The sequence below is a fragment of the Mastigoproctus giganteus genome, chromosome 7 (assembly GCF_048544385.1).
Source record: "Mastigoproctus giganteus isolate SK-2022 chromosome 7, ASM4854438v1, whole genome shotgun sequence".
NCBI lineage: Eukaryota > Metazoa > Arthropoda > Arachnida > Uropygi > Thelyphonidae > Mastigoproctus > Mastigoproctus giganteus.
The window spans coordinates 17,733,933-17,749,061 of NC_143581.1; the positions used below are offsets into that span (position 1 = coordinate 17,733,933).

The 15,129-nt window shown below is 35.9% G+C and overlaps 1 protein-coding gene across 3 annotated transcripts in view; it reads left to right on the top strand.

The window, feature by feature from the left end:
• The window catches only part of LOC150082590 (katanin p80 WD40 repeat-containing subunit B1-like), a 300,395-nt gene that overhangs the window by 200,649 nt on the left and 84,617 nt on the right, over positions 1-15,129 (top strand). For 2 of the 3 annotated variants that reach the window (XM_090377540.1, XM_090377538.1), the window contains exons 12-13: positions 3,984-4,117; positions 10,835-10,882. In XM_090377540.1, the coding sequence (XP_090233666.1) occupies positions 3,984-4,117; positions 10,835-10,882 (182 nt within the window). The remainder of the gene's footprint in view (positions 1-3,983; positions 4,118-10,834; positions 10,883-15,129) is intronic. The other variant, XM_090377539.1, reaches the window with a different exon arrangement.

Here is a 15,129-nt window from a genome sequence, read left to right on the forward strand (position 1 = left end):
TCTTATTGAAGTGTATAAAGCCTTGAATGGTTTGAGCAAGTTCAGTGTTGGGATTCTTACACTTGCTCAGATTACGCACCTGAGAGGACATTAATTCAAATTGAGGAAAGACAGTTGTAGAATAGATGTGCAGAAATTTGCCTTTAGCTAGCAGATGGTTGATTGCTGGAACAAACTTCCATCTGTTGTAAAAGTTGATAACTTAGATAAATTCAAGGCAGAACTAGACAAACTTTTGGAGCAAATGGAATGTTGAAATGGGAGGGTTTTTTTCCTTTTTTTTTTTTTTTTATATGCTGTATAAGTCTGCTTTCTTGCATCATATGCTGCTACTAATGCTAATACTAATAATACAAGCAAACTTTCCACTTAATATTACAATAACCTCACATTATTTTAACAGATAGCATGTGTTTTCTTATGTTCACACATAATTATTTGTGCTTTTATAATATTATTATTAGCTATATGGTGCAAGGAAGCCTGAGGGTTATGCTGCAACACTTTTGGTTGCAGCATAACCCTAATCAATGGACACTGCTCATCGTGGACTGATGTTATTAGTGGAGTCCCTCAGGGCTCAGTGTTGGGTCCATTATTGTTTTCTGTATTTATAAATGATATTGATGATGGTATATCGGGCTTAATGTCCAAGTTTGCAGACGATACAAAGGTTGGCAGGGTTGTCAAGGACACTACTGACACTATGCTGCTGCAACAGGATCTGGAAAGGTTGAGCAGATGGGCTGAGAGGTGGCAAATGAAGTTTAAAATTGACAAATGTAAAGTACTACACATGGGAAACAGCAACCCCAGAGCAACGTATCAACTCTGTGGTACTACACTGACAGTGGTAGAGAATGAAAGGGACTTGGGGGTGGTTGTGCAGGCAGATATGAAGTTCTCTGAGCAGTGCAGACGGGCTGCAAGAGTAGCTCATGGAGTATTGTCAATGATATACAGGAATTTTTCCAGCAGGGATAAGGAGGTGATTATTCCATTGTAAAAGGCAATGGTCAGGCCACACCTAGAATACTGTATACAGGTCTGGAGGCCTCATTTCAAGAAGGATGTAGAGCTGCTGGAACGAGTACAGAGAAGGGCAACAAGATTAGTGAATGGAACAAAGGGGTGCTCTTACGAAGAAAGGCTTAAGTTTTGCAAATTACAGTGTCTGGAGACTAGGCACCAGCGAGGTGATCTGATAGAGGTGTATAAAGCCTTGAATGGTTTAAGCATGCTCAATGCTGATGGGATTCTTCCTCTAGCTCAGAAAAATCACCTGAGAGGGCATAAATTCAAATTGAGGAAAGACAGATGTAGGATAGACGTGCGGAAATTTGCCTTTAGCCAGCGGGTGGTTGGTTGGTGGAACAGACTTCCATCCCTTGTGGTGGAGGTTGATAGCCTAAATAAGTTTAAGGCTCAGCTGGACAGGTATTTTGAACGAACAGAGGGGTGAAGTGGATTTTTTTTTTTTTTTTTTTTTGGCTGATGCTGCATAAGCTTGCTTTCTTGCATCAAATGCCTCTACTAATGCTAATGCTAACAGCAAAAAAAAAAAAAAAATTCCCTAGTTACCCAGAGAGAGAGAGAGAGAGAGAGAGAGAGAGAGAGAGAATTAGAAGGGAATCACCAAAAAAGAGAAGAATGATGATATCCAGCTCAGGACCCTGGGTGTGCCAAGCCCATACTCACCAGATGTGAGCCCCCAGGATTAAATTTAGTATGCTCCAGAAGATGGCTGGTAATAATATCCAGTTGGTACAATTGAGATTTAAGTTGTACATAAGCAGTTTTTCAATGGGGAACTAGTATGAGCTATTGACAAAAATTTAGATCATATTATAAGTCTGTTCTTTCTGTTTTCAAAATTTTTAAAGCATTTTGATGCTGCATATGTTTTGTGCTAGTGAACTATGCTAGTAAAAAAAAAATTTTTTTTAATTCTTTGGATACTTTTTGCAGCTACTGTTATAGAGGATATTATACAGTTTGAAAGAAAAATGCAAATACTTTCTTGATGTTAAGTACAGCAAAGTGAAATTTGCAATAGTTGAATACTGAAAAATGCTTTGAATATGGAATTTATAAATGTGGAAAGGGTTTCCTTATGGAAACATAGTTGTATTTTGATATAAAGGATGAGGAGAACTAAAGCATCTTTTATTTCAACAATAATACTATGAATCCAACATTATGGTGTGTTAAAGCACAATTTTTACATGCACAGTTAACAAAATATTTTGACTAAATTTATTCACTGTCACTCCCTTTTAAGGAGATACCCAGTGATCTAGTACAAATAATTTTATTAGTAAATACTAGGGGGCTCTGTCCCCTGCTCATTTAGCTTGCCAGCCCCCTCTGATGTAAACTCAAACGAGAAAATGTTTCTACATCAGTCCTTTTCACTCTTTTAGCTCTTTCCATCAATGCTTCTCCGTCGTCATAAATGTAGATTTGGCTGAATTGTGGAACTTCTCTGTCGGACATTAAACTCGGCATCCTTTCACCATGGCACCTCCTGATATTTGCATTGTATAAGGGCCGCCGCCACCTTGAAAGTCTGGTATTTTCGGTATTAAAATACATGAAGGTGTAAATATTGTTGTAGACTCAGACATTTTCTCGGAAGTGTCTCCTTTTTTCCATGTTGTCAAACAACAAAGTCTTTAAAGCGTCTGAATAGGCATCTGCCGTCGGCAAACATACCTTCCCTCCATGACAACACGAATGCATGGCTCTTCCGAGTGGAATTTGCCATGAAAAGATAATCTGTTGCAATGTTGACATTCATCTATCATATCACCTAAATCACAATATGATACTTCAGTGGTTTCTTTGTTATCAGGATTTTGTGAAGATCTTACATTACATCTGAGCTGTTTAACGGTTCTCTGAGTTTCAGCCTGTTTTTCGTCCATATTAACTATCTGCTTCAATCAATGCTTCCTGTAGCATTGATTTTCCACTTACTCCGTCATCATTGAGCTTATTCTGTGATTAGTTCATAACCTTTCAGCATGTTTCTCTATATATTTCCATGAAGATTCGTGAAGTCATCATTCTCTCGGAATTGGTGATTGCCAATCTAGGTCGTGGCATTGTGTTAATTCTACTTTTAATCAGCAAATCGAACATCACAAATTCCAGACACACCTGTTGAAACGCACTGATCAATATCTAATCAGGAAATGACCTATGTAATGCAAGAGCAATATTGTTGCATTCAAAAGAGCAGGCCTAAAATATTTACAAAATGCTAAATTATTTACAAATATACAAACTATATTGGGTCCCTTCACCAGCTGACATTACAATGGAACATCAAATGATGCCGTGTGTGGTCATGTATTAGAGGGTGAAGCATGTGCAACAGGTTTGTGTCCTGTAGGCAATTATGGCTCGAATAAGTGACATAATTGCCCTGCCCTCTTCTCCCATTGGCTTGAATAAATATCACTAGGAGGAAAACTTTTTTAATGTATAGAGAGATAATTAAAACCTCATTCAGTTACAATTTAAAAGACCAAATAGAAATAATTTTCAGTAGAATCATTTGTATTTTTGATTTAGTGTCCAAGGTTGCTGCTTCTACTGCTCAATAAATGTTTATTTTAGTATTGGCAGAAACAGACTAAGATGGAGGCATGCTGTGAGATGTATGTGTTTTTTTTTTTTGTTTAATTGTCACAAATGCTGTATTGTATGTACTGCTTGTTTAATGCTGTGTAAACTGTTTCCAAGACACAAAAGAACAATATAAGAATGTAAATCATTAGTTTACTGCAAGAATTGCATGTGTTGCAGTTTTTATTGTTGTGTAATAAAAAATAAATATATTGGTTCTAGTTTTCTGCAAATAAATTGTAATCCAATGATAAGATGTCAGTAGCTAGTAGAGCTTCTAGCATGTCAGTTAATTGATAACTGTATTGAAATCCAAATTTACTGTTGTTTATTCTGATATGTGTTGACAGAAATGTTGAAATGAAAACTGTGGAAGATATGGATCCTGTAACACCAGACATTGATCCTGGAGATGATTCATCGTCCTTTGCTGATATTAAAGATCATGAGGATTATAATGAAATATTCCATCCAGTGAGAGAATGTAAGTACATTTTTTACTATCCAAATTTTTGTAAAAAATTGTTGAACTTCAATTTATTCCACAATCTTGCAACAGAATTAAAGTACACTTCCTATAGTCATTAAATATTTTGAGTTATTTCATATACTTAATTTTTATTAAAGCTAAAATAATAAGTCAGCTTTGGCCTTATGCTTCTCTTATTTAGTTATTATTCATAGTGGTTATTTCTAATTTTAATTTTAAATGAAACTGAGATTGACATCCTTTTTATCCTCATGTGCCAGAAAAAAAAAATTTGAAACTTTTTCAGTCCTTTCACATGCCATTAATACTTTTTATTTATTTATTATTATTTTTTTTTCTTTCTATACTAGCATGGCAAAGTTAGTCTCAGGTGAAGGTTGCATGATTTTTCTGCCCAGAAACTGAGGGTTATCATTGCACAAGATAAATCAACCATAGTGCACACAATTTGCAGATACAATCTAAATGATGCCTCATAACCCTGTCACATTCCAAACAATCTAACCCTTTTCAGATCACTAATGAAAAGTACAATTATTTTTCTAGCTAATAATAATTGTAAAATTTAAGTTTTGTTATATATATATATATATATATATATATATATATATAACTTTATTAAATTATATAATCTTACCTGGAATGATATCTTGCATTTATAAATTAAATGAACAAACCAACATGTGTAAAGAAACTATAAATGACTGTATGCTAAATTATGCAAGTTAAGATAAAAACAAAAGTTAATCTAAGTTGAAAGTAAAGAGAGGTTATACTTTAGCTAACCTGTGAGTAAAGAAACAACTCTGCATCCTTTTGAGTTGCCATTGATGTGGACAGAATAAATAGGGGAGAACATTCACTGTCTGAATGTATGATTGCAACCAGTTTTTTGGTGAGGGCCACAATATAAGATTGCTGCTGGAAAGACTGATGAAATTCAATGTGATTTTTTAACAGGCACAGAACAGTTAACATAGAAAAAGAAAAGACAATAATTGCTGCAAAGTTGGAAGGATGGAGTGGCTTGCCTAGAAAATTAATATTAGTCTTGAAATGACACTGCAAAACCAGATTTTAGTATTGAGAATGCAAAAAGAAGAATAAGTTGGACAGATGTTGATAACTTTTTTTTTTTTCTTCCATGGATATTTGACTTGGTGCATTATAGCCTTTGATGCTAATGTGCCATAAAATCCTAAAACAACCAACCAATCATGGATGTGTAGTAATTAAGTTAATTAAGACTAAAATAATAAGCATTCAAGAAATATTAATTTCGTCTTCATCAATTGTGGCTGGCTTACAAAAAATTGGACATTGCTCAGGAACAATGTGAAATCTACAGTTCCCTTAGTGCTGAATGCATAGTTCTGTGTATTATTTTTTATCAAAAAATTGGTTAGACTTTTTTGGCAAATGGCAAATCATGGATTGGTTGTGGGGAAATTTGATTAGATAACTGATGTTAATAGGCCAAAGATTTTTCTTTAATGAAACTGTGCTGCATTTCTCTCTTGATGAATTTCTTGCCTGTTTGGACAGTTCTCCAGTGAATCCTTATGATTTTTTTAATTGCTCTTGAACCACTTGTGTGATGGTACATTTATACATTCTCTAGTCTGTGGGGACTCCCCAGATTTGGGCAAGAGTCCAAGCCAAAATCGAGCAGTCTTTCTCTTTCTTTTAATATTGTAGGATAAATTCATTACCATGAATTTTTTTGTTTAAATGTGATAATTTTGTTTTAGTACTTTTTCACATAAAATCATTTAGATCACATAACTGTTATCTAAACCACTAACCCTTTAGATTCTGAATAAAAAGGACATTAAACAATCTGAGTATTGTGATAGCTACCAAAGTAAGAGGAAAGATTTATACCTGTGATAAGTTATGATGGAGATACACACACACACTGTGCTGCCACTTTATTGGGTACACCTACCTAGTAACGTGTTGAGCCTCCTTTAGCTACAAAACAGCCTGAATTCATCTAGGCATGGATTGAACAAGATGTTAAAAAGATACAGGAATGGAGTACCATGCAGACATGAGTGTGTCGTGTAGTTCCTTGAGATTCGACAGAGGTGTAGGCCTGCAGTGAACAGCCCTTTCCAGCTCATCCCAAAGATGTTCAGTAGGATTGAGATCCAGGGACTGAGCGATTGCAGCAAAGAAAAGTCATTGTCATGTTCCTAGAACCATTCCATAGTGATTCGGGCTTTGTGCACCGGCACGCTATCCTGCTGGAAGTAACCATCTGACTGAGGGCAAACTGTCATCATGAACGGATGCACATGGTCAGCAACGATGTTTAGGTACGATGTGGCATTCAGATGTGAATCTATGGGTATCAATGGACCCAATGTGTGCCAAGAAAACATTCCCCCACACCATAACATTGCCTCCCAAGCTCTGTTATTAAGTTATGCAGCAAAAATCAGAAGTTTCCCACATCATCCTATAAAACAGTATTTATTCACCCCAAAATGGCATAATTTGTACCAAAATAAACCTTTGCAGAATAAACCATGTGGCATTAGATTACAAAGCATAACTACGTGCAGGGAACTAAATATGAATGACATAATTCTAGATATTAGCACGGCTATGCCACCATGGCAAATACCCTTGGCCAATGTTGACCAACATTTCCAACAATGGGGAAAGAATGCACTTCCAAATTTCAGTATTCAGCAGATCCATGCAACTCACTCTTTTCAGTTCTCTAGTTTTACCCAAATTTACACTGATGGTTCCAAGACAGATAGTAAAGTTGGAGCAGCTGCAGTTCTACCAAACAATACAATATCCCAGCAGCTTCCTTTGGAGTACAGTATTTACACCGCAGAACTGTATGCTATCCTGATGGCTCTAGACAATGTGAAACAGTCATTATATCCTCAAACTATTATCTACACCGATTCATTAAGTGCTGTATCTGTTCTTCAGTGTAAATTTCCTTCCAGTCATCCGTTTCTACAACAAATTCAAACCAAGTTAGTGCAGCTTCTTGCAAACAGGCAAAAATTAATTTTCTGTTGGATACCTGGACACTCTGGAATCAGAGGAAACGAACAAGCAGATCTTGCAGCCAAGAACGCCAGTCACATAAAATCAGACATGCAGATACCTTACACAGATTTAAAACGCATCATACATACCAATGTTAGAAAAAAATGGCTATCCATTTGGCAGGGAGAAAAAAGCAATAAGCTTTTTCAGATTAAAAACGATCACAAGAAGTGGCTATCAAGCCTAAGAGGCAACAGAAAGGAAGAAGTAGTACTTGCTAGAATTCGAATAGGACATACTCACCTAACTCATAGTTTTTTACTCACTCAGGATGACCCTCCACTATGCAGCAACTGTCAAACTCAACTCACAGTTAAACCACTTGATCATTGAATGCCCATTATATCTGAGAGAAAGAAAAACAGCTTTCTCTTCACATCTGTATTCTTCTAATAAACTTACCTTACAACAGATTCTCGGAGACCAACAAGATATTAATGATGTTTTTACCTTCCTCAAATTGATAAACAAATATCACCTGATCTGAATCCTTTTATTTAACATAACAATCATGTATCAAATAAGATTGAAATAGGTGCATTATGGCCTTAGTAGCCCTTGCACCAAGAAATCCAACAAACAACAACAACATAACATTGCCTCCACCACCTTGCACAGCAGTCGTCAGACATGATGGATCCATGGATTCATGTTGGTTTCGCCAAATTCTAAGCCTTCCATCAATGTGATGCACCAGGAACTTTGACTCATCAGACCAAGCAACTGTTTTCCAATCCTCGATAGTCCAGTGCTGGTGTTGCTGTGCCCACAGGAGGCATGCTGTCTTGTTCTTCACTGATAACAAAGGTATGCGATGTGGCAGTCGGCTGTTGTAGCCCATTTGTGACAAAAGTGCGACTAGTGGTCCGCTGCAATATTTTGTTCTGTGCACCAAAGTTGTATTCTGACGTGATGCATGACATTGTGGCCTGTCTGTTTGCTTGCACAATTCTAGCCATCCTCCTCTGACCTCCCAACCTTGTCAAAAAGTGATTTTCTTCCACAGGAGTGCCATTGAGAGGATGTTTTCTGTTTGTTGCACCATTCTCGATACACCCTTGAAACTGTGGTGTGTGCAAAATTCAGGAGAACTGCCGTTTCAGAGATGCTTTGTCCAGCACGTCTTGCACTTACTACCATGCCACGTTTGAAGTCTGTTAGATCACTCCTTTTCCTCATTCTTGCAATGGTTTGTACACTTAACTGACACTAGAAAGGTTGTTCTGCTGCATTTATATCCACAACTGTGGTCGTGTGACTTGCAACGTTATGGGACAAACCATTTGTGTGCACAGCAGGGATGTACCTAATAAAGCGGCAGCACAGTATATATATATATATATATATATATATATATATATTTTTTTTTTTTTTTTGTGTCTATTTTTATGGAGTTACCATGTAAATTAAGTTTTGCTGTAGCAGGCCAAATTCTGCTACTTAGTTCCAAGATAGGTGGGCATAAAATTGAGTATGAGCTCAGTCAGGATGATTGTTGATAATTATTTCATAGCAGAATTTAAGAGACTTCTCAGCCACTTGCAGAGATATGCTAAGTTGAACAGGGAGCAGTAATCAAAAAAGCATTAATAATCAATATTGCATCCACGCCAAGAGTTACAGTTATGTCCACATTTAATGGAGTCAGAGGAGTGTGACTGAGCATTGCAATCTGCTTGTGAGCCAGAAATGTCTGCATGTTGATCCCTGTGTCAGGAGGCACATTGTCATGCAACATCTGCTAACCAGACTCTTCCTGGTCTGGATGCATGTGCTTGATTCTCACCAGTAAATGTTTCAGTACCTCTAAGTAATATTTGCTGGCAACAGTTCATTCCTTCTGGAATGATTCCTTTTAGATTATACCTTTGTGATAAAAGAATATGATCAGCATGGTTTTGATACGTAATTTCTGGAAACATTTTTTGGTCTTAGTAAGCTTTGTGATTGTCATTCTACACTTTATCTTTTGATCTCGGGATCATACTGGGTTCACCAACTCTTATGCCCAGTAATAACATTTAGGAAACCAGGTTTGCTCTCAGATCTTTGCAAGCATCCAGTCATCTGAATCCTCGTGCAAACAGTGTAAAAAAAACTTTGTGCATATTTGTATTTTTCCCAAGTCTGTGGTAATTTATGAATGTTATAGCTGCTTTATTCACATTTATATCACTTGCTAGAATTCTGAGCATTAAACAACAGTCATTTACTATTAAATTGTGCACTTTGGCTACCAATTTGGGGCTGCAGGTTGTTGTTTATGTTTGTCCATTTTGAGGATTGTCTGCTGCATCCTCTTTGTCCTCTTTAAAATGCCTAAACCATTGAAATTTTTCTGCTTGGGACAGAGTGTCATCCAGAAACTGTTCATAACATTTTGTGTTTCATTGGGACTTTCCCCTGACTTTACACAAAACAATGTTGATCCATGAGGACATTAGACTTGATGAACAAAAAGCAACTTAAGGCAATTAAAAGTTTAGGCAACTAAGTTGCTTAAAACTTAACTTTGGTTGGCAGAACTACCAATATCACACTTCTGTGTGTCTCTATTGCCACTCTCCTAGAGTGGTGCTCATGTTATATTTTTGTTTAAATTATTATTATTACTTTGCTGCACTGTGTACACTTTTTTCATATGCAAGTGAATTTCTATTAGAGGGATGCCCTCCACTCTAAGAACTGAATAACACTATTGCACTAGCTTGAATTTTCCACATTGATTGTCTTGTATGTACTGGGAGTGACAAGCAGTAGAATCAATGCACCCTATATTTTAGAAATATTAGTGCCAATCATGAATTTACACCCATTGGTAGTATGTCATTTAAATTTAGGCACTAATATTTATTTATTTTTTTTTTACTCCCTCTCATATATAACAGTGGAAAATATCTGAGCAAGGAAAAGTATTTTGCAAATGGCAAATAAATTTGGAAATTTTCAAAAAACAGAAAATTCTTGAATTACTCTACTTACATGTTATAGCCTTGAAATATAGGAAATATGAGATTGGCCAAAAGTAAGAATCATAAGAAATTTATATTTATTTTAAAGTAAATAGTTATGATTTTTGTCATTTTCAGCATATGAGATTACAAGTAAATTAAGTGAATTGTTCACTTAGCAACAGTTACTTAAATCCACATTATTGATGAAATTTGAAATTTTTAAATGACTGACCATTGTGATGATCTTATTTTTCCAGTGAGAGAAATTATGATGATCAGTATATATTACTATGTAAAGCTACAGATGAAGTTAGGCACTAGGTTTGCAGCTCATTCGGAATCTTTAGAGACCTTAATCTGTGAAACTATCAGCTGACAAGAGGAATTACTCATTGAATGCTCCCTGACTTAAAACAGTTGATGGGTGAGGAGAGGATGCCGGGATGACTCTCCTGTTGCAACATTCAAGTTATCTTGAAAAGAATAAATTTTGAAGATTAAGCATTTGTTATGAAAAATTTAAATCCTTATGGATTGATACTATTGGTCATCCACTCTTGTATATTTAATTGCATAATATTGGTAGTAGTATCCTTATTATAATTGGTAATGTACTGTAAAGATTTGTAAATTTTAAAAATTTATTGGCATTTTACTTATTTTCATTTGTTGTATACAGTGTCACGCACCCCTCCCAAGGCAGATCCTTTTCCAGCCCCACCTGAGGGTATGCATGTATTTTCATTTCTTTGGTTTTGGTTAATTTCTTCCTTTTATTTTAACTTTTATTTTTCAAATTCTGTTTAACCACCCTGCTAGCCAAGTTTTTCTGTAATGCATGAAAAAAAAATCTGAAGTTACTTGGTTTTATTTTGCAAAATTATATGTAGGTAAAAGTTACATTTATTTTTATTATTCCTTTAAAGAACATGTTAAATTTTATTTTTCTTAAACAAAAGTAATGTGTGATGTCATTCATTTTTATGTTTGCAGAACTGATTGTCTGAAAATACCTTTATTATTACAAAAATCAGTTGTTCTGTAGCTATAAGTGCAAAACATTTGTGGTTTGTATTATAATTTATTTCTATTTATTTATAATTTTCCAAAATTATACTTCTGCTGCTTTCTTGTTTTTTCTGTATTCATATTTCTTTCACACCAGCACCTGTGTACAAAATTATCAATCACAATGATGACCCTTTGTTATAAAGACGTAAATCTGATATTATTTCACACTTCACATATCAAGTTGTTAGAGTTAAGTGGTATTGGCAATTTTGGCATTAGCAAATCAGGCACAGGTGCATGGTAATACCATTTTTCACACCTCCAAACAAAATGTGCCTGGTGGAATTAGGTGGATAGAGGAATTTCCAAAGCATTTACAGCAAAGACTTCTTTACTTATATAAACTATAAAAGAAAGAGAATGAATCAGATTGGTCCACTTGATATCAATGGTTTGACTGTAGATGATCATTCTCAGATAGCTGCCAAACTAAATGAGTATTTCCCATCTACATTCAGAAGTGATTCAAGGAGGGGAGGGCCAGATGTTTATCAAACTCTAACAGGAAGTTAAATGACTTTGTAATAATTGAGAGCAAAGTGAAGGAGAAGTTGTTGAATGAAGTTAAACATAAGAAACACACCTCGGGTGGATGGGATCTATCCAGTTATATTAAAGGAGGTGGCAAAGGAAGTACGCAAACCCTTAACCATAATTATGAGAGCATCCTTGGACTCAGGGGAAGTGCCCACAGACTGGAGACGTGCAAATATATCACCAATTCAGGAAGGGGGTTCAAAGGGCGACACAAATAATTATAGACCTGTTAGTTTAACTTCTGTTCTGGGGAAAATAATGGAGTTTCTGTTTAAAGAAGCATTGCAAGATCATCTAGACAAGACTGCAGTATTAATTGAGACACAACATGGGTTTGTTAAGGGGAAGTCTTGTCTGACCAATTTGATTGGATACTATGATGTGGTAACAAAGGAGCTGGATGCAAAAAAATAATTTTGATATCATATACTTGGACTTCAGGAAAGCTTATTGGAGCAGAATGGTATTAAGGGCAAGTTGCTACAATGGATAAAAGGATGGTCAAGTGGAATAAAACAGAGAGTGGTAATCAATGGACACAGCTCTTCGTGGACTAATGTTATCAGTGGTGTCCCCCAGGGTTTGGTGTTGGGTCCATTGTTGTTTTGTATATTTATCAACCATATTGATGAAGGTATATCAAGCTTAATGTCGAAGTTTGCAGATGATACAAAGGTTGGCAGGATTGTTAATAACAGTAATGACATTATGCTGCTGCAACAGGATCTGGAAAAGTTGGGTAGATGGGCTGAGAAGTGGCAACTGAAGTTTAACATTGACAGATGCAAAGTACTGCATATTATGGGTAGCAGTAACTCCAGAGTAACATACGAACTGGGTGGTGTTGCACTCAGGTTAGTGGAGAATGAAAGAGACCTGGGGGTAATTGTGCAGTCAGATATGAAATTTTCTGAACAGTGCAGACAGGCTGCCAGAGTAGGTCATGGGGTCTTGTTAATGGTATATGGGAATTTTGTGAGCAGGGACAATGAGGTGATTATTCCCTTGTATTAGGCAATTGTCAGGGCACACCTTGAGTACTGCATATAGGTCTGGAAGCCTCATTTTAGGAAGGACGTAGAGTTGCTAGAACGAGTACAGAGAAGAGCAACAAGACTGGTGAGGGGAACAAAGGGGTGCTGTTACAAAGAAAGGCTAAAGTTCTGCAAATTGCAGTGTCTGTGAGGCGATCTGATTGAGGTGTACAAGGCCTTGAATGGATTGAGCACGATCAACGCTAATAGGATTCTTTCTCTCGCTCAGATTACAAACCTGAGGGGGCATAAACTGAAATTGAGGAAAAGACAGGTGTCGAATAGATGTGCAGAAATTTGCCTTTAGGCAGCGGGTAGTTAATTGACAGAACAAACTTCCATCTGTCGTTGTGGAAGTTGATAGCTTAAGTAAATTCAAGGCAGAACTAGACAAGCATTTGAAATGAATGAATGGATGGGTGAAATGGGAAGGGTTTATTTTTATTTTTTGGCTGATGCTGTATAAGCTTGCTTTCTTGCATCATATGCCTCTGCTAATGCTAATTTGGTTATTGTTGGTAATCAAGCAGTCAGGAAATGCAGCATTCGGCAGTTTAGATATGTTGAGGCTCCACTGTAGCAGTTCATCCCATGGGAAAATGACAATAGATTGTTGGTTCTCAAGTTGTGGCAAAGTGTGTGTTATGGTAACTGTTTACTCTAAAATATGGTCACCTAAGGTGTAATGGCCTGTTACGAAGTAGTCTATATCATGCATAATTGGTTTTCTCTGAAAATTCTCACTTTGGGTATATCAACAGAGTGAGAATTTTCAGGTAATTAAATGTAGACATTGTGATTTTGATACACTTTTCTTGATTTGAAACTTGTTGCTCCATCATGAAAACAGTTTTTGACAGATAGTCTGTCATATAAATTTGTTCCATTATGATGATGGCAAGCCGTTTTTGTTATGGAAGGTCATTTGATTACAAGTTTTGTATCAACTACATTTGATAGGTGCATAAACATAGACTTCTATTGAGGACTAATGGATTTTTGACCCTTACAGTTACGGTTGGCAGGAGCATGCCAGAGCCTTTGTATTTTTTTGGATTGGCATCTTGTTTTATACAAGATCTATAGGACCATGAGTTTTGAAGCCTTGTGTATTCTTTCATGTACTGCCCACTTCTCATTTCTTTGAATTTATTTACTCATGTCTATCATGATACAAGTAAAGGTTTGCATTCTTGTGGTTTTCAAAAAAAAAGAAAGAAATTGAACTGAAAAACAAAATGCCATTTGTTTTCACACTTAAAAACAGAAATACTTGTGGATGGAGTGCATGCAACTCCTGATAGCAAGGTGGTTAACTAGTTTTGTATGATTTTGTACCTTTATGGTATTATTAATTTTTCAATAAGTAAACCCATTATTAGTAATTTAATTTTGATTTTTTATTTCTTTTAATGTGCACATCACATAACTAATGTGGTTCCTGAATTCAGAGCATTATTTTATTAAAAATTTCTCTTATGAAGTATACTTTCAACACAATGCAACTATTGGTTTATTTATGTTAATGAAAACACTTTAAAGTTAGAATGATTGAATGTAAGGAAAGGACACAATGAAAAAGATGTGGGGGAGCAAATAATCCTCTTGTCTGGGGAAGGGGAGAATGGATACTTTTCTATAACAAGATTTCATGATTACTACAGCTGATATCAATATTTTTAATTGAGTTGCCTAAAGTTTGTTAAACACGGCATTAAAATAGAGCAGCTATGATTACTTACCAGAAATGAAGTTAGCCATGTAACTAGGGAAGGCATCAGACTAAAGATTGGTAAAGTTAAGTTTCTGAGGCTGTTATGAATTATGTTCAGAAGTAAGGAATGTCTGTATAGTAAGTTTACCTAAAAAATAGCAGATAGGAAATTCAAACAGTGCCGTCACTCAAAGCCAACAAAATGTAAAGGAAACAGAAATATAAGAAACTACCATCATTCTATTGAGTAAAATCCCACTTGATTTGTTTTAAAATATTCATAAAATTTTTCATCTCTGACTTTACAGATATCATGTAAATTGAATAAGCAAAATGGGAGAAAAAAAATAAGACAGAGAAAGACAAACTGGAATTGAAAGAGTATTCCATTGTCTTTTCAAAGCCAATTTCTAATTATAATGCAGAATAATCAACAAAAAGTAGTCACTGCTGAGTGGATTGTACCCAATAGAACTTCTTGTGTCAAAACCGTGCTTCTGAATTTTTCCATATGTGCAGAAAAGATTGGAATATACAGTAAACCCCCGCTATTCGCGGGGGTTACGTTCCTGAGAAATGCCGCGAATACCGAAAACGCGAATACTGAGTAATGGCTCC